The following is a 20,428-nucleotide window of genomic DNA, read 5'->3' as shown; positions in this document are numbered from 1 at the left end:
GGGCTGTCTCCACAGGCAGGGTGGTGCGGAGGGAGGTGGTGAGGCTGCAGCCTTCCCCTCACCCCGGCAGCCTGGGGGGCTGGGGAGCAGCTGTCCCCCCCACTGCAGGAGGGGCCAGAACATGGAAGGCACCAAATGAAAGCTTGTTTTTAGACATGAACTGCACTGCTCGATGCTGGGACACCGACTGCAAGCCACCTCACAGACACATGAGGTGGAGAGGACATTTACCTTTGGGTCAACAGGAGGCAAAGAGTTCATCACACATTCACTACATTGCTAAGAATGGGAAAAATGTCACATAAGGAGGTGAAACCTCAGGCCTGTCAAAGCCTTTAAATAATAGCATCATGCCTGGCATTAACACAGTAGCAATGCTTTGGCCAGTCTCAGTCTTGGAAAGACCACACCAGCAAGACAGTTCCTGCTTAAATCAATTGTGATTTCAGTGGTAGAGATATTCAAAATACACATTCAAATTCCCCTCTAGTTTTGGAAGCCAAACCCCATCAGATTCAGTGAGCTGCAGTGGTTTAACATAATGGTGAATGTGTTTTTCAGGCTAGACTGGTAAAGCACCTGGATTCACCAGCGCCTTGTTGTTAGCACTTGGTGTCCACATCTGTGTGCTCACTGGCCACCCACAGTGCCAGCCCTGCTGGGTACATGGAGAGAGCACTAAATGGGCAGGAAACCTTTGCTGTCTCTTCCCAGCCAAGGAAGGAGCTCATCTCCAGCCTCCTGTGCCCACCCTCACAGGATGTTTGCAGGAGCTGTCTGTAAGCAAAGACCACTTTTGTCACAATGCATTGGTGAAGACCTTGCATCTGGGAGCCACCTCTTCCACCTGGGGCAGCCAGCCATGAGCCCATCCATGTGGGAATGCCAACCTCTGCAGAGCCCTGAGGTGTGGCATGGCCGCGGGCACCTCTCAGCACAGCAGCTCAGCCTGGGCACACTGCAGCGGCTGCCTGCATGGTGACACCAAGGGCTGTGGCACCTGCCAGCCAAGCCAAAACGGTGGGCACCGTCTTAGCCATTGTCTTGTGCTCCCATTCCTGCCCCCAGGAAAGGCAACGTAACAGGATCTGAGTCTAACCACCGGTGGCCAGTTGCAAGGCAGCCACCACAGCCTCTCCCCCCATACTCAGGACCCTCTGGCTGTGGGGGGGAAAGCTGAGGGAGTGGGTGCCCCAGCTCTCCTTGTGCCCTGGGCTACTGGCAGGGTCCCAGCAGCAGAGGACAAGTCCATGGCCTGGCACTGTGAAGGTGCAGCCCCAGTGCCATGAGGAGGTCCCCTGCAGCGGCTGAGCTGTTCTCAGAGGGTGTTGTTCTGATGGTCCTCCCTGTGTGGGCCTCCACTTTTTGCCATGGTCCCTTGAATGCTGTCATGGTGAGGTCTTACCCTTGGAGATAGAAAAGGATGATTGAGCTGTGAGGGAAAGCCCAGGCAGTACCAAGACCCCACAGAAGTACAGCTGCCTTGGAGCTCCCCACTGCCTGGCATGAGCTGCCACTCACTGCACAGCTCCTTCAGCCCTGAGTGGCCCAAGCTCCTCCAACACAGGTCCCCCACAGCCCCCTCCACCCAGGTCCCCCAGCCCTGGGCCCCCAAGAACTGTCAAAGGCTTTGGCAAGGGCCAGTGCTTCTCCTGCTGCCTCTGGATCAAAACTTACTTTTCTCTGTTGAAAACAATGAAGTCCCTCTGGAGCATTTCCAGGTGCTTCTGGAGGTGGATGGCCTTTCACATTGGAATGGAAAAATAAAAGAGATAGGGAATAAATTCACGATTTACACAGGAAAACTTTGCAAGGACAGTTTCAATGACACATGGCAATATGTTTAGGCACAGAGCATCTTTAGCCCTGCAGTGGGAGAATGGCATTAAGGCTCTCCTCTTGCAGTAAAACAGTGCACACACATTCTGCCCTTCACCACAGGGAAGATGGGGAGAGTTTTAGGAATAAAGCTGGTCGCAATGGAAAAAAAAATCTGTTCTGTTTACTGTGGTCTTGATAGATGGCAGTCATTGAAAAATGAAAAGCCTCCTTGACCATGCTTGTATCTGTTTGCTCTCACCTGGGATGAGTTGCTTTTGCTTGTGTCTTTCTCCTTCTTAGCCAAGCGCTTTTTTTTTTTGTGAAGAGGTTTGGATTCCAGGATCATTTCTTCCAGTTCAAAGGTTGGGTCACAGTTCAGTCTGCCTTTCTGGAGGGGAGAGAGAAGTGGCCTTAAATGATCAGAGCCTGTCTTAAGGAGTCTCTTATAACCTGGACTGCATCTGGGATCTGAATTTTGTAAAAAAAAATATGCACTATTTATAATTGCACATGCAGCCAAGAGCACTGGCTACACTCCTGATATACTTTATCAGTCCCTTCAGTTACGGGCCATATTCAAGTGTCACAGTGGCTCCTTTTGTGCTCCTGCTTCTGCCCTTTGGCTGCTTTGGAGTGGCAGTGAGGATGAGGACAGCATCCTGGCTGGGTTGTGCCTTTTTGAGAGTAGCACAACAGCTCAGTGGAACTGGTCTTCAAGCAATTCAGAATTGTACCCACCACAGAGAAACCCACCAACAAGGCGGATATACAATTAACAAATATTCATAGTTTTGCCCAACTTCTGCTGAAAACCACTTGGAGTAGTTGGACTATTCTTCATAAGGGTTATGTTACTTATGTGCTGTTTTAATTCAATTTAAAAAGGCCCATAAACACAAATGTAGTGTATGTGCTATTTACTGTTAACAATGAGTTTGCTGGGGGAGGCATTGCAAGAGAAAACAATTCTCCTAAGATGGTGGGTGATCTCCAGGCTGCTGCTGAGTCCATCCTGGTGAACTAGGTTTTTGGATGTGGGGAACAGCACTGCTCAGAGCATGGGTCAGCATGAGAGGGCTCACAGGCACTGCTCATCCCACACAGATGCACAGTTCAGCAGGCTGTGACACCAGTTCTGCAGCCAGAAATTCCAGGAACATTACAAACAGGCCATATCAGTTTTGGGGCACCCACACTACAGTCTCCCTCCGTTACTCTTTGCTACACATTCAGGGAAGAGACAGCTCTGCCCTTTTCCCCTTGTGACACCTGATGCTTCAGTGGAAATTTGTCAGGATGTCTCATGTCCCAGTGCTGGGTGTGAGGAACCCTTACACTCAAATGGCCTTACCATGGGAATGAATTCTGGCATTATTCTTTTCTGGAGAACAGCATCCCAGTTCACGTCAGACAGATATGGGAAGGACTGGATGTCCTTCAGCTGAGAAAAACGTTTCTCGGGGTTCAGCTCGAGCAACTGCAGCAAGAGTTAAAGGGAAGAGATGAGACCATCCCCACAGGGCACACATTCTGTGGAGCATGGCTGAGGACACATGGTGCCAGAGACCCTGCATCACTGCTGGCTTTGGACCAGCACCTTTCCTGCTCTGTCTCAGAGTCCCTTCACCAGGGTATGTGACAGGCCCACAAGCTCTGCCTCTGTTTATTCCCATTTTTATGAATTACTTTTATCTCCATTGTAGGAGCAGGCAATGAGGCAGTACAGTAGCATTAAACAATTTGTCCAATGTTAAAATAAGCATTTGTTTGGAATGGGGAGTTCCACTCAGGTGTTTGTGTTCTGCTTTTAATACTGGATCAGTAAAACATCCTCTTTTCTCACTCTACTAAAATAATATTCTTATTCCAGTGTGAAAGTATGCCTTCACACTGCTTATTTTCATATTTTTTTAACATTGCTGTAGGAATTACTTGTGTGGAAGGAAAAGGTTGAAGTGGTCTCTGTTCAAGGATTATACATTGCATAAACTGACATGTTGCACTCCTAAAATTCAGCAGGAAAACCAGAGGATCCAAACCCTTTGGGGAATTCATAGGCAAGGTGACCTGCAGAGCCCTGCTCGTGCTGGCATGCAGCCAGTTGCAAGCACTGTCCCCCGTGCCCAGCTCCCTCTGCACAGCTCTGCACTCCAGCCCAGCCAGTGCTGCAGCTCTGCGAGGACAAACATCTGCCCGGGCTGGTAATAAAACCAGAAATCCACAGGGGATGGTGGAGCCAGGAAGGAGCCACAGTTGGCTTCATATATAATACGTATGGCTGTTAAACCAGATGCAAAGGAACACTGGGAAATTTAAATAATTGTGACATGGTATTATTTATTCACAAGGGAGCCTCCATGACTTGCAGCCTTCTGTGGTCCAGAAAAAACTGCCAGCTAGAAACGCAGAGGACATCTGCAGTAAATATTCCTGTGTTACTGTTAGGCTTAATGAAATACTGGCTTAATTGAATTTTCAACAAATGGAGATATTCTGCAATTTTCTTCCTGGAAAACACACCATGATTCTGTTTCAGCAAAGAATTGACAGCCTCTTTTTGTTAAAATGTCTGATTGTCTATTTCATGAGAAATTACAGAATACTCATATATATGGAACAAAAAAACAGTTGAAAGCTACATGAAGTACTACTTCATTGTCCACACTTACTTGAAATTAGAAAACTATTTACATACTTCCCTAAAATTTGCTGCCAGTGCTGCTATGCAGGGTGTAAGTGCTCAGCTTAGTTCCCACTGTTAAGACATAGCCTTATTTATTGAAGCTATGGCTTCATTTCAAATGGGATTTCAGCTTCAAAATTATTCCAGTAATGATTTTGAAGCAATTTTTATAACAGCTTTATTGAAAAAAAATTGCAGTGGTGTATAAACCACATGGCATCAAAGGATTTCAACAGTGTCAGCACTTGCAAATATTTCTGCTAATGGGAGAAAATGTTTCTTGAGGATTAAAAAAACGTGCTTCTTGGATTAAATTTATTGACACATATCAATATCTGCTTCTAAGTCAATTAATTCCAGAGTGCAAAGCTACAGAGGAAACTGTGGAAGCCAAGGCTGCCGTGTCCTTAGAGAAGGTGCAGCAGCAGCTGCCGCCGTGCCAGCGCAGGACGCAGCGCTGCTCGCCGCCACCACCTTCGTGCAGCTGACATTTGTCCCCCAGCGAGCTCCACGTCCCCGGCCTGGCCCTTACATTGGCAAGCACTTCCCACCGTGCAGGGCAGAGGCTGCGGGCGGCAGGAGCACTGGGCACCCCAGCCCCTCACCTTCCTGATCAGAGCCACCGTGTCCGGGCCCCACGCCGCCGGGTACGTCACCGCAGCCGTCCTGAACACCTGAGCGACCTCAGCTGTGGAAGTGTTGGACCCAATGTGATACGGCCTCTGTGGGAAACGCCGCCAGACGAGCATCAATTTATCTGCTTTTCAGACTTCCTGAGAAATCTGGCTAGAGCACAGAAGCTTCACACAGTCTCACTGTCCTGTCCCCAGCCTCCTCTGGGACATCTCTCCCTGTGTGACCATGGCTCAGTCAAAAAACCAAAATGTCAGCAAGAACCACACTAATAACTGGGTATTTAACAGCAGGACAGGCAGGACCAAACCCCAGAAGTCGAGTTATCAGCCTGTGAGAATTTGCTTGGTCTTGTCAGTGTTTTTATCTTACAAGGCTGTGACACACAATGCTGTGGTTAGAGCACTCCTGTTACTCCCTGTAAAACGTGTTTCAATCGTGTTGGGGACAATGCCAGTGAAAAGGAGACAAATATACCCCAACAATAAAATCAGCTCAGAAAAGGATGTCCCAGGAAGGGTCATCAACCTCAGGTGGGCATCAGGATGCAGAGTAACAGTCCCTTTTGCCCTGTGGCCACTGCCATGTCACTGAGCCATTGCAGAGGAGCCCCAGGGACTCCTCCTGCATCAACAGGCAGTGTACAGCCAGTGAGTGACACAGTGACACACGCAGTGTACAGCGCAGGTGAAGTAAGTCACCTCCCTGTTTATTTTCCTTCTACAATTCTGCTGATTTACCTGGAGAGAGAACTTAAAATGGCAGAGTGTTTCCATCTTGAAAGCTTTGATTCACAGATTTTTACCTTATTTTGGGGGGAAGAAGGCAGAAGCACATTAAAAGTATGCTTAAATAATAGTAGCTGTAAATAGTGAGATCAGATCAGGTGCAGTGTGCTTGATGTGTGCCAGCACTTGATGTACCTCAAAGCCTCCCTTCCCTTCCCCCACGGAGCAGCCACCCAGGTGCCACCACCTTGCCACGGCTGTGCCATCAAGTATGAACACACAACAGAATTTCTGCTCCTGCCTTTAGAAACAGTGCCATCAAGTCAAAAACCAACGTGATGCACAGTCCTGCCATTCAGGCTGTTCTGTATTGCAGCAACTTCTCTGAGCTTTTACCCTTGATCACAAGAACCCTGGTGAAGATGTGATCTCTGCTTCCTCTGCTGTAGTAAGTCCTAAAGCTTGAATTCAGCTTGGCCATCTCATCTCTGCTCTAAAGCATTAACCCTCCCAACAGCATGTCCAAGGGCAGAACCACACACATACCCGAGTTCTGAGCAGCTCGTAGGCAGTGACTCCCAGTGACCACCAGTCCACAGCAAAGGAGTAGCTGGTGGGTTTTGTGGAGCTAAACATTTCAGGTGCTGTGAAATACAGGGAGAAAAAATTGCCTTGCTGCAACCCCAAGTGGAAATGGATAACACAGAACACCTACCCCCACCCTTCCCGTGCTTCCATGCTCCTTCACCAGGGCCACACAGTAGCCCCACAGTCCACTCCACTGAAACTCTCTGTGCTTCTCTGTTCCCAAAGCCCAAAAAGAACAAATTCCTTTTACTGACACAGTAGTTGCCTACCATTCATAGTAAATGTGCTCCAGAATAAGCACATTCACTTGACCTAGGCATAAGGTGGCCTAAGTATCTCTTCACCTCCCCTGTGAAGTAGGACACGCACATTCCCCAGCTGCACTGAGGCATTTCTGGGGAGGGACTCCTGTCCCCACCCTGCATCCCCTCTCCAGGGTGCTCCTCACTTCAAACTGTGTGTGTTTTGATGTGGATCAGGAAGAAAAGAGTCCCAGCTCTAATCAAAAATGTCTTCACCTGTGTTCCACCACAGCAGTCCACCCAAGCCCACAAAATGGAGATGCAAGAACATGCAGCTGCCATTGGCTCTCACCCATGTAGGGCTTCGTGCCAGCGATGGTGGTGACAGGGCTGTCCTTGGTCAGCATCGTGGCAATATTGAAATCAGTGATGTGCACGTGTCCTGAAAGACAGAGGTTAATGTGTAACAGGCTTGGCTTTAATTTCACACAAGAAATAGCTCAGAATCAGAAACATACAATAAAATACTCAATGGAAAGGAGTTTCTGGGTAAAAAAATATGGTGGGAGAACTGATAGAAAATACATCAGCTTGCAGGCTGCTTGCAGATGTCTCTTGTTTCAAATATCCCCTTATTTTCCCTCTGGGGAAGCAGAAAATGCAACAGTTTTCCAAAAAGTAATTTAGTGATGATTGTTTTGAGTCTTCCTATATTTCAGGGTCAGTCTGGAAAAAAAAAATGAACTTTGTGTGTGTCCAAAACTTTCTTAGCTTTTCTAAGTTTGTTGGAATGTAAGAAAAACCTTTGCTGCCATGGATGAAGAAAAGGAATACTACAAGTCACATACAAAAGGACACTGGAGCCAAAGGTATGTCCCCAGAAAAAACACTCTGAAACCTCTCCAAGAGAGAGTTAAGAAAACCAGTGAGCAGAGAATAGACTCAAAATTCATCCCGAATTGTAGCATCATTATAAAAGTAAGTAGGTTGTGTCTTCCTGAGCTGAATGAAGCTGCAGAGATGAACAGAGCATTTTCCTCTTTTTTCTCTCTTCAGGGAGTGCTGACCCACATTCCCATGGCCATGGTGATCCCAGCTCCTCTCAGGAAGTTGTATCATCCCAGTCTGAGCGCATGGAGTTCGGGGAGAAAGGTGAAGGGTCCCCAAAGCATCCAGCAGCAAGGGCTGGCCAGAAGCAGTCCCACACAAGATGGGCAGCGTGGAGCCCCGGCAGTGCCAGGTCCCCACACTTCAGGGGGGACAGGGCTCTCCAAGGTCTGTGCAGGGGCAGCAGCCGGAGAAAGACGGAGCACGGCAGGACAGGGGCTCCAGCACCTGAAGGCAAAGCCACGTTGCTGCCAGCTCCTAAATAAATAATCAACCAGTGCTCTGAACAGAGAGGTCAAATGCAGACGGACCGAGTCTGGGCTCGGTGCTGCCAGGCAACCTTGGTCACACCCTGTCACAGAGCCAGCAGTGCCTCCCTTGGGAGCTGCAGCATCTCTGCCACAGCCTCCAAAGTCATAACCAATGCAGGCATGCCTCCTCCCTGCACTGACTTTTTCTTTTCAAGCACCTTGCTCTAGCTGCTAATTAAGATTTCTTACAACAGGACAGTACTTGGCTTTTAAAAAAAAATATGAGCTAAACCACTGTTTCTCTAATGATTACAAATTAATAAATATCAGACAATTCTTCACTGTGAGATCTTTTCCAGGAAAATAATGTGATTAAAGAGCCATGCAAGAATATAGTCAAGAATTTTGCCTAAGAAAACTATAGAAAAACAAATAGCAACTTTTATAATGTACCTAGCCCCTAATCCTCTTCAGAGCTCCCTCCCCAAGCCAAATGCTCAAGGAAAAAAAAAAAAGTGACCAAGGCTTATCCATTGAACCATAATTAATTCTGTTTGTGCATAAACCCTGCAGTGACATAAGCATTGTCCTTCAAATGATGCATTTTCAGTAAGTTTTAAACAAGAACCAAGAAAATGTTAAAATCGGGTGTTCTGGGCTACTGACCCCAGGCAGCACCAAATATATGGTCCCCGCCAGTGCCTTGTAGGGACACCATCAAGTCAGTCAGCCAAAGGAAGTGTTGGCTAAAACACCAAGGCAACCCCTGAAACACCAGAGCATCACAAGGTGCCCAGTGCCCTGAAGGCACTGCTCCTCAAAAAGCAAGAAACAGCAAGTGGAGCACAAAAGTATGGGATGATCCTGCTCCCAGCTGGGCTGAGGGACACCAAAGGATGGCAAGCACTGAGACTGCAGCTTGTCTCCTGTCTCCGACTGGTCTATACATGTGAATGACCACAGAGCACCTGGCACTTACCGTGCTCATCCAGTAAAATGTTGTCGGGCTTGATATCTCTGAGAAACAAAGCAGAGGAGAGACAGCCATTAGCCTAGAGAAGAGACAGGGAGCACGGCTGCTGGCATCGCAGGAAAGCCGGCTCTGGGACACTGGCAGAGACCAGAATAAAGATCACTGCACCCTCAGAGCCTCGGGCTCCTCAGCTCTGATGTTCCCATTTGAGTCAAGTGTCAGAGAGTGACAATCAATCAATCAATCATCAATCAATCAATCAATCAATCAATCCACACTGGGTACGCTGCCAGGCTGCAGGGTTTGGGTGAGCAGCACTCAGCTAAGACCACCCACAGTTAAGTTAGAGTATTTTTGTTGTTTTCCTCCTGTTATTTTCAATCTATTTCAATACTGTATGAGAAGGGATTCCCAGTACAAAATATTTTAACATCTTTGTTCTAGATACAAACAGGTTACCCACAGGTTTTATTCCTAAGTAAAAGCACCCCACAAAATAATTCCTATAGCAATGCTGTAAGGAAACACTTTTATCTGAAGGGAGAAAACGTACACCTGATACTGCCACAGTGTCCACCTGAGTGACTTTACAAGCCATTACCTGGCTTTAATGAGCTCATTACACCAGTCCCCATTGAGCACCTGGCCAGCTGATGCCCCAGAGAAAAGGTCCCAGCCAGGAGGCAGGCACCCTGTGCCAACTGATGCTCCCCACCAGGCCTGGGAGCAACAAGTGAAGAAATGAACAAGTTTAGGATTTTATCTTTAAAAATTCAATCGTTAGGATTGATTGGGTTCTCCAAGCCCCACAATATATCTAATTGTAATTTAATAGCTTAGAGTTTTCTGGCATCTTGTTACCCAAACAACTTCCAGTGGGTTATAAACACTGGTTCCCTTCCTGATGCCATCCCATCATACAGGTGAGTATAGGGACAGGCATCATTAGCAGAGCACAGGGCAGTGTCAGGTAAGCAGCTGGTTTTCCCCCTAAGCACAGTGGAACTGTTTCCATTTTTAAAAAAATTATTACTTTTTAATTTCTAGTGTGGCTGTTTCTCATCTTCCTCCGTCTGGCATACAGCTTCTGAAATTACACCAGCACAGTAAGATCATTCTCAGAATGCAAATACCAGACATAATTCTGGTTATTGTTCATTTGTATATTTCTTTTTTATAAGCTGGTTATATAATTTCCTAAGCTAAAAGATATTAATATTTCCCTTTCTTTTACATCTAGGTGGGAAATAATTACAGTCTGAGTTTGCTGTCTCTGCACAGTTTTGTTCAGCCAAACAAAGCCATTTCTTCCCTGTCTGCTGATGTTCCCAATTACAGCTGTTGCAGTGTAATTGCCTTAGCTGACTCACTTTATCAATCAAATACTATCCCACTGGGTTACCATGTTAATTAAACAACTTGCATTACAGTTTTAATTAAATAACTTGCAAATTTTACAGCCTGCCTTACATGTTTTGTTGTACTTCATTTACCTTAAACACAGGCAGCTGTGTGAAAAGCACACTGCAAGCTCACCTGCAGTTTCTCCCACTCCTATTCACACTGGAGCAAAGATCCATGCAGCAAAGCACAAAAGAAGCAGTGTGAAAGAGGAGCCCCCGAGGAGGTGGGAGCTGTCCCCCGAGCCTGGCCCCGACTGCAGCAGAGCAGAGCTGCTCGGGCCTCCTGTGGCTGAGGGACAGGCAAGGGGTCGTTCTGCCCTCACGCTGGACACGGCAGCTGGACACTGCGGACAGGAACGGACACTCACCCTCACCAGCTCCTCACCAGCGTGTGCCTTCCCCGCTAACAGCCAAGACCATTTCAATTTTACACTTTCCATGCCTAATTCTTATACTGCACAAGAATGCTCATCTGGAGGGGTATTTCTAAATGACGTGACCTTCTCCCTGCAGTTACTGACTCTCATGGACCCTTCCTGACAGCAGCTAACTTGGTTAAACGCTTGGGTCCCTGAGCTCTGCGCTGCCCATGACACCAGCAGATAGCCACGTGTTTATCCATCCACAGCCAAACCCTGCTCCCCAGACAGGGAAACCTCTGCCTCCTCTGCTATTCTGCAGGCCTTCAAAGACATGGGAAGATCTCATGCATTTTTTTCCACTGGCCATGAGAAATTATGGTAGCCAAAAAGAAACTCTCAGCACTTCTAAAAAGGGATTTACCTCATACAGGAAAAAGTTGTGTTTGGGCCCGGTCCTCATATTTTGGTGCAATACAGAGGGGGGCAAAGGGAGACATCTTCAAGGATGAACACAGGAGTTCTGAGTGCTGACACCTACTCTCCCTGGATGAGGATGGATATGAATGAGTTACAGCTAATTAAAACCTATCCGAGACAAATTTTTGCAGGATCAGTGGGCAATCAAATATGCTATTTCACAGCTACCCTGTCTCTGCTGTATATAAAATACATTTCTGGGGGAAGCCTTGCGTTTCACATAAAAGCAAATACACATGGGAGAATATGTTGTTTATCACTTAAGCTTCGATTTGTTGTTTCGTATCAAGGAGGAACAAGCCTGCCCACATCACAGCCTGTGGCCTGGCTGACCTGTGGATGATGTGCCTGCTCTGCAAGTAGTCAAGGGCCAGCACCAGCTCACAGATGAAGAGTTTCACAGTTCCCTCTTGGAACCGCACATTTTGTTGGAGATGGTAGCGCAGGTCCCCTCCAAGCAGCAGGTCGACCACCATGAACATATCCTCTTCATCCTGGAATGAGTACCTAGAACAGCACACACATGGTTCAAGGATAGAAGCATTGAAAAATGACAGGTGATAAAGGAACATGTGGTACCTCTGGGAATACTCATATTTTCTTGGAATTTTTCACTCCAAATTTCATGACCTTTCCGTGTTCCATTTCCCACTATTTTCACACTTGTGACAACCATAATTTAGTCTCAGATCCGTAACAGATTCAGAGCAGATCGTATGAACAGCTCAGGGTGGGCATTCTGCCTTCTCAGAGCACCAACAGGAGGTGACCACAGGAGCAATGCAGAGGAGCCTGGAGCTGACCCCAGCACTGGAGGTCCCTCTGTCAGGTGCCTGGGACTCCCTGGCCTCAGCACAACAGGGTGTGCTGGTCTCTGCTGGTCCTCCATAAGTGATCCCATTTGATGGACTGTGTCTCTCTGAGAGGGGCTGACAAGCAGCTGTGAGCCCTTTCCTCATGGCCTCTTCCTTATCAACGCACTGACTGCTTGATGTGATGACCAGCACCACCAGCCAGACCACTGCTCCACACAAAGCTTGTGTCACCCAGAGTTCAGGAAAGACACAGGAATGCTAAAGGCATCCTGAAGCCAAGGATGGCATGGCAAGGACAGAGGCAGGGACACTGGGATGGTTTGCTCTGTACAGATCTCTACATAGACACACACACTGGTCAGCTTTCAGCTGCTGAGTCAGCTTTGCCTGGAGCGTTGTGTTCAAGTAGGAAAGATAAGTTTGGAGATATTATGTGGGATGTATAGCTGCACCTGTACCATTCATACCCGTGTAAGAACCACTCTAAATGGCAACAGCAGCAAAATACCAAGGGTTCACTGAACTGCACTCAGGTTACAGGAGATTTCAAAAAGGAAGAATTATTCAAAGATTTTTGATCTTCAATATCTTGCAGACTTTTTTTTGTGTGTGTGTGTTTAGCATTGATAATTTCTACTTTATTCTAAAAATAAATCAAATTTCCAATAAATGTAATTACCCATGACCCTAGAGGAATACTGAAACTACAGGATATTGGCCACTTTATCATACAATATGAGAGCTCACACCCCTTGGAATGTTACTGGTGTCCTAATAAAATTAAGAAGAAAGAAATGTCAAGGGACAGCCAGCAAAGAACCCTGCCTGGCCATTAATCCCATGCTGCCAGAAGTTGCTGGTGATTGCAAAGAACTCCTTTAAATACAGGTGGGGTTATGGTGATAGCCAATACCTGCCTGGGGGACACTGCAAAGGGACACATGAATAAACTCTCTTGTGCTGTCCAAGGGGACAAGGGAGATAACTGCTTAACTAAACAGATTCCACTGAAACAAGAGCCCCAGTCAGTGGAACACACCAGTTGCTCCCAAGACAGGCTTGAAGCAGATGAGGAGGGTCTGATCTCAAAAGTGTCTGTAATTGACTCAACCAGTGAGCCAAGGCACCACCTCTTACCATAAATTAACCAAGAAAGGGTGTTCCAGGCCCTGCATAATCTGCAGCTCCTTGAAAACATTTCTCACTTCATTACGCTCCACACACTTCTGTTTGTTCATGTATTTCATGGCGTACATCTTTTTGGTGTCAGTCTTTTGCACCACACAGACCTAAGAGAGCAATCAGGGGACAAAACAGAGAGGATTCGTCAGCAAATTTGGGTCGGTGAGACCCAGTGACATGAGTGTTTTCTAGCAGCTTTGGCAGTGCCAACAGTGCCAGGGCACAGCTCTACCCACCAATGCTGCAACACTGGACACTGCCTGGGAATCTCTTGGGAATTTCACCCGAAGAGAAATTGTTGGGGGAATATGAGGGGAAGGAATTTATCATCATAACATGGGAGACAGGGAATCACAGAGAAGTCAACATTTTATTTAATGTCATTCACTAACCATCATGTCCATTCCTCCCACAGAGCCCCCTCCACCACAGAACTACAGGTCAAACACTGGGACCAGCACCTGATCCTCACTTTCCTGAGAAGTGTTACTCAGTTCACAGGTAATCTTGGGCTTTGTTTAAGGGCAACTGGGCTTTGATTTATGGCTACAGAATGGATAAGGATTTGGGCTCTGATTCCTTTCCGATTACCAGGAATTGAAGGTCAAGGCTCACTGATAATTCATGGGCTTTGGTTCTGTACTCTCATGTGAGCCTTCAACTCATCTATTTCCACCCAGTTACATCTCCAGCTGCTCACAGGGTGATTAGTTTCCAAAACACTCACTTTTCCAAAGCTGCCCTTCCCAATAGCTCGTAAAATCTCAAAATGGTCAAAGGTAACTGCAAGAAAGAGCAACATTTCAGTATTAAATGGCTGAGCAAACATTTGACGATATCATGTTATTTCTGCTTTTTATTCATATGAGCTGAGAAAAATGAGGGATACCCCAGAAATATTCTGTTCCTTTTGAAGACTTGGGTTTTGTTTAAACTTGGTGTGTTTAACAGGGCTTTTTTTCTCTATGGTTCAGCCTCAAAGGCAAATTCCTTAGGTCAGCCTCTGTCAATGGCAGATCAGGAAGGAGTTCACCAAGTGAACATTCTCACTCTGCCCTCCTGCACTGTCTGTTAGAGATATTAGCCTCACCTTGCTCCTGCTGAGACCAAATGCAAAGCTGACTCCATAAAACCCTTATATCATGTGGAGATATTGCCATTACCTTTGCAGGTATGATGGCGCAGTCTAATCATAGCAAAGGTGACAGTGACCAGTTACAGCACTTGGAAGGAATGCAAGCTTTTAGGCACAGATGTCCCTTCTCAAACCTGGAACAGCTGTAAATATCAAAGTAAATAGAAGCTGCTGATTGAGTTTAAACAGATCTGTTTACCCGTGAGAACATCTGGGAGAAAGGGCGGTGGATACCTGCAGAATAAAAAGGGAGAGTGAAGATGCTTATCACCTGCAAGCAAAGATGAGGTGATGGTCCACCCTTGGACAAAGCTAATGCTCTGCTTGGTCCAAGGGTGATTTAACCAGAACAGCTGCTGGTGGGCTGCAGAGGACACTGGCAAAGGCCCACAGACTGATGCGTGTCCTTCTCAGCCCACCACTGTCCTTGCCTACTACCTATTTCTTCTTTACCTTGCAGCAAACTTGGCCAGCTGGGGGAACATCTAGCTGCCATTCCCTGGGACACTTCCCACACCCTTCTGCTTGGGAGCAGCACAAACAAAATTTGGCTTCCTATATGGTCTCATCTTGACTACACTGGGAATCAGATCACCTTGTAGCCTTGAATCTTCTGTCTGGTTATTCTATTTTCATTTCACTTGCTTCTTATTCACAACTGTCTGCCCAGAGGAAATGCTGAGAGAAAAATAATCCTGTCACCCCACTTCAGCTGAAGGTAAACAGAGGCCTTCAAGAAGTTCAAACAGAAATTGTGGTGCTACAAAAAATAGTGAAATTATACCAACAGCAATTTGGGGAAATAGGCAATAATTGTTAGGACTGGCAGTGGAGCACTCACACAATTCATGCTGTTCCACTGACTCTCATGGGTCTCAAAGGAAAAGAGTCCCCGTGGCACAGCTGCAGAGATGGGATCCGTGCCCACCACCTGCTGCCTGGGGGAAGGACCTGCCCATGCCATGGAACAGTGTTTGTTTCCTACTGCACCCAGAAGCTCTTAATTAATTAGAATTTTAATTGAAATCAGAATGAGGACAAGATTGTGACATCTAAGGTGATATAGCCTTTGGTCACCAATTTGCAAGATAATGGAAAATTCCCTAGGGGACATCTCTGTTTCAGCTGGGTTTCTCTCCCCTCAGTATATTAAAGCATGACTTATTAGGGAAAAAATGCACTACTACTTTTTAGATTTGTGCAGGGCCATGGAAACAGAACTGCAGTAGTCTGCACACTGTGTCAGATTGCAGGTGTGGCCCTGAGCCCACTGAAACCTAACAAACTGACAGTGAACCACCCAACACGGTCAGAACAGGGCCTTTCCTGGCATTGTGTTCCTCAGTCGCAGAAGCTGGTGCTGTATGAGCACTGAACCCAGAGAGAGACCCAGCAGAGACCAGCCACTCCCAGGAAAATCCTACACCACCCTCAGGAAGGTGGTCAGGAGCAGAACTGCTCATTAGCCCAAGCAAGCATAAGTGGTTGCTTATGAGAAATGCCAATACTGAGCATTTAGATGCACCAGGAATAAAACCTTTAGGAAAACTTCACAGCACAGATTTCTTGTGTACTACAGAAATGGAAAAAATGTGAAAACCAAAGAAAAAACTGTAGGCAGTTGCATTAATAATTTGGAAACTGAAGCTGGTTTTGCTGAGCAGCTGCAGACTGGCAGCAGCACCACACAGCACACCGGAACAGCAGCTGATGGGGTATCCAGTTCTTCGTATGTTTTATGTTTATTACTATGTATTTGTGCTTATCACTATGTATTTGTGTTCATCACTATGTATTTGTGTTTATCTACATATACATATTGTTGTTTTACCTAGGTGAAAGCCCATATGGCAGTCAGCAAGCTGACTCATGCAACAGCAAATATATTTATGGAGCAATCTTTTAATGACTGTCTCTGTAATCTTGGCAGCACAGGGACCCTGGCCTCCAATACTGCTCCCAGCAGTAGTTTTCCAACACCTTTTCCAGCCAACCCAACCTGCAGGCTTGGCCTCCCAGTGCCTGCGGGCAGTCCCGCCCAGCTGGGCAGACACCAAGGACACCCATGGGAACATCCATCGCTCCAGTTACTTCCCCACCATACTTCCTAGCACTCCTCCCTACACTGGCACCTCCAGAATAGACCTCTCCAGCCTCCAGAGCTGCAGCGTTTCGTCCCTGCCTTCGAGTGCCTGGCAGGGTCCCAGGGACTCCCCAACACCAAACCTCTGCTGACAGTTTCGCTTTCAGAGCTGCTGGGAGTGGAGGCAAAAGGGACCCCAACCCAGACCGCAGCTCTGCAGGGACCACGGGCACGCTGCTGCCGCTGCTGCTGGCCTGCACACACCTCTGCTGACCTGGGACACCCAGGCATGGGCAGCCTCAGCACAGGTGATGGCCACCACCCTCACAGCCAGTCTGCATCAGAGAACTCTGCAGCCCCAGACAGCAACAGGAAAGCTTCTTACCATCCTCATTCCCATCAAAGGGTGGTGACTTGCTGGAGGTGTTTGCCCCCATGGTGTGCTCAGCCCAGGCTCAGCACCCTCTACTCCTCTGGGTTCTGCTCCCACACTCGAAGCCTCTGGGACAGTTCTGCTGTGGGTCAGTCCTGTCAGACCTTGGCAATGTCCTGCTGACGCATCCTGCAGAAGGCAGGAAGTAAAAGTTCATCATTTACAGCTTACGAATGTCTCACTGGAGGTTCTCTGCTCTGAGGACAAGACTGACTGTCAGGAAAAAGCACATTGCAATGGAGCTCACTAGAGAAGCCAGTAACACCATAACCTTGTAACTCAGATCAGGACTGCTGCCCACTGCAGGAAGGGTAGGAACAGACCAGCAGATCCAAAGATCTAAGGATCTGGCTCATGTTTTCTGTATCATCCAGCCTGTATTTTGTAGCTTCAGGGGTGACTAATTGTAGTGACACCAATATCGAAAATAAATGGATATACTGACTTGGCTAGATAAACCCAAAAGCCACTTTTGACTAATGAGGTCACGTTGAAGGGTAAAAGCTATGGAAGAAGAAACTCAAAATGCCAATCTTTTGATTTCAACTGTTATACAAGTCTTTCATTTGGGAAAAAAATCATACCATTGTGGTATTTTTAATGAAAAGATTCCAAGTAAAATCAGGGTATAGTTTCCACTCAGGTTCTTCAGATTTTTTTATTTTTTTTTTTGGATATGAACAATGAACAGAACAGCAAACCTGATTTCTGGCTTGATGCTGGCTGTAGTGACTGTATTTCCTCTCCCACTGCAAAGAGACAGGTCTGGTCATTAGCAGGGATCACAGAAATTTTCTGTCTCTCCTGACATGTATGGGAATACTGAAGTGTAGAACTCTGTAGAGTTTACTGACACTTGAGAGAGCCTGAACACTCTCTGTAAGGTACAGCAGCCACTACATTTTTTAGGCATTTACATGCAATGCTCCTTTATGTGCTTGTTTTTGATACTGACATCCCTGTGACAACTTTATTCCTTGTTTCAAGTACAAACCCTTAAAAGAACAATATGAGGGAATACCAGTGCAGCAAGATCTGGACTGGGTCCAGCCCAGAGCATTCTCCAGGGCATTCGTATGTTCACTGAACATTTTCTCAGATCTACACTTTGGAGATGCTGACTAACTAACTCCACTTCTATAAATTAAAAAAAAATATGGTACTGAAGTGGAAAAAGGAGGAATCATAAGAAAGATGTTGGAGAAAAGAGAATTACTGGGAACTGGGACTGTCATGGGATACGAGTTACCCCACCAGCTCCTTTTCTCCAGCTAACCAAAACAAAATCTTAATTTCCCATCTCAGAACTGAAACAAGATCCAGCAATAAAACAAATGAAGCAGCAAAAGTTTACAATTCCCATCAGTGCTTCTGTCAGGAGCAGATCGAGCCTTCAATTTCAAACAAAGCCACAGCAGTAACTCTTTTTGAGCCCCAAAATTTACTCTTCAGACTAAAAATAGACCTGCAGATGCAACAGCCATAAATCACGTTTCCATATCACAGGTTCCCAAGGAAACTTCCTTGCTCAGCAGTTTGGAGCCAAGTTCATTTTTGAAAATACATGATACATACAAGCTCTGAGGAAGGAGTGCAGATATTCCGTGAAGTTAAGCTATTCTGAGTAATAATTACAGGGGTTTGCACCTTTACAAAATGTAGCCGGGGGATGGAAATGATAAATATTTTACTGTTTCACGCTGCAGAGTCACAAAACTATTAAAATCATTACTTTTCCTCGGGCCAGATTTACTAGTGGTTCCACGCTAACAGCATGCTCAGTCGGACCCTGGTTCCATCAGCAGCGGCAGCAGCTCCCCTCGCAGCTCTCCCGGGGGTTTTTCGGGAAGGCACTGCCGGGCAAGCCCGGCTGCCAGCCCCGAGCCCGCAGCACACCCGCACATGGCCGAGCACGCCTCAGTCACAGCAGATTCAGGAAACACCACGCAAAACCGAGGAACGCAGCCACCTGCGTGGTTTGCAGCCGCGCGGCGAGCAGGGTGTGCTCTGAGGGGACGGGAGCGCAGGGATCAGGATCAGGACCAGGGAAGGACTGAGGGAAGGGCCGGAGGCTCAGCAGAACGATGGGCACCGGCAGCACCGGTAGTCATCCCTGATGGAGGCTGCCGAAACCCTGGAAGGGGACGGCTACCTCCAAACGCTCACGGACAGTTTCTCTCACCACCCCTGCACTACCCGAGCGCTGCTCCGCCGAGGAGCTGGGACCGGGCGGTGACCCAGCCGGAGGAACATCACCCCGAGCTTCGATCCCAGAGGAACCAACGATGACCCTGAACTCCCTCGCGGCCACAGCAGCGCTCGGGAAGGACGAGGGGACGCGCCCTGAGTTTCCCCGTCAGTGCACGGGGCGTCTCCTGCGGAGCTATGGGTGTCGGTTCTCCCCGCAGCCGGGTCTCCGGCGCCGCGGCCCCAGCCCAAACGCGCTGCGGGCAGCGGCGGGGCTGCCGCCGGCGAGCCCCGCACGTCCCGGTCCGCCGGCAGCAGTGGGAGACCTCCTCCCCTCGCCCCCCGCCCAACCCCGCCAGGGACAGCGGACCAGAGCCCGCTCCGTGCAGCAGGACCGGGCAGGCGCCTACCTGGGGCAGCGGAGCGCAGGGACCGAGCAGCCGTCGGCCCGGGCGGCACCAGCCTGCGGAGGAGAGGAGCCGGGGGCGACGGAGCCGAGGAACCGGCCGGGCCGGGCCCCCGGTGGCGGCGGGAGGAGCCTGCGGCACCTGAGCGACACTCGCGTGGGGCCGCGCCGCGGACACGCCGCCGCGCCGCCAGGAAGGTGTCCGTGTCCGTGTCCGTGTCCGTGTCCCTGTCCCCGCCCTGCGGCCGGGAACGACACTCCCTCTGATGGCCCCACCGCCCGAACCCCTCTGCCGCCCCTTGCTGCGGGGTTATCCTTTCTCTCCTGTAAGCCTCGTGCCTTGCCCTCCGTTTTTTTGGAAGGGGTATGCGGGCTCCGCCTTCGGTGCCCGGGTGCATCCAGCCCCGCACCCGCCTCGGGGTGCAGCTGGCAGAGGGCGGTCCCGTCGGAGCCTCGGTCACTCAGGTCTCGGTATGGCCGGGGTCACGCTGCCCGTCCGCATTCCCCTGAAAGGATCCATAAGAAGAGAGACACCACATTTCCCACCCCATTGTCCATACTCTCGGACACTGGCTTTTCTCCTCTCATTCCTGAATGCCAGGGAAGGTTTATACTCCCAGGGCTCTAAGGAAGAGCAGTCCTTGCCCCAGGACAGGCAGAAGTCAGAGCACTTACCCAATTTTAGCCATTTCATGTACTACTTAGAGAATAACCAATAAGCTGAAACACAGCTGAGTCTCTCCTAAACTATCTAAAGCAATTCAGATCGTCTGAAATACAGACCCATGGACTGCAGAGGGAGAAAGAGGCTGGGTTCCTGCAGAGCTGGTTTGGGCCAGGGGACATCTGTCCTCAAACCCAGCTCTGAGGTGAGGACACATACAAGGGCTCTGGGGGCAGGTGAGCTCCACGTCGGGAC

The 20,428-nt window shown here is 48.3% G+C and overlaps 1 protein-coding gene across 2 annotated transcripts; it reads right to left on the bottom strand.

Moving 5' to 3' along the window:
* Positions 1–256: 256 nt before the first annotated feature.
* On the bottom strand, positions 257–19,855 carry STK32A (serine/threonine kinase 32A). Of its 2 annotated transcripts, none has more exons than XM_085591639.1 (13): positions 19,514–19,855; positions 16,869–17,045; positions 13,993–14,048; positions 13,221–13,372; positions 11,602–11,775; positions 9,033–9,070; positions 7,048–7,137; positions 6,412–6,509; positions 5,110–5,226; positions 3,173–3,298; positions 2,081–2,209; positions 1,678–1,742; positions 257–1,406 (listed from the first exon to the last, which is right to left on the bottom strand). In XM_085591639.1, the coding sequence occupies exons 2-13, from the start codon at positions 16,918–16,920 to the stop codon at positions 1,319–1,321; spliced, it is 1,185 nt and encodes a 394-aa protein (XP_085447765.1). In that variant the 5' UTR covers positions 16,921–17,045; positions 19,514–19,855; the 3' UTR covers positions 257–1,318. The 2 variants fall into 2 exon arrangements, with proteins under 2 accessions (XP_085447765.1, XP_085447766.1); XM_085591640.1 differs by lacking the exon at positions 19,514–19,855 and adding an exon at positions 14,429–14,543 and having other exon boundaries at positions 1,193–1,406; positions 16,869–17,007.
* Between the last annotated feature and the right edge of the window lie 573 nt (positions 19,856–20,428).

This window comes from Lonchura striata, chromosome 13 (assembly GCF_050655825.1).
Source record: "Lonchura striata isolate lonStrDom1 chromosome 13, ASM5065582v1, whole genome shotgun sequence".
NCBI classification, from domain to species: Eukaryota; Metazoa; Chordata; class Aves; order Passeriformes; family Estrildidae; genus Lonchura; species Lonchura striata.
This window is presented reverse-complemented; position numbering and strand designations above follow the sequence as displayed.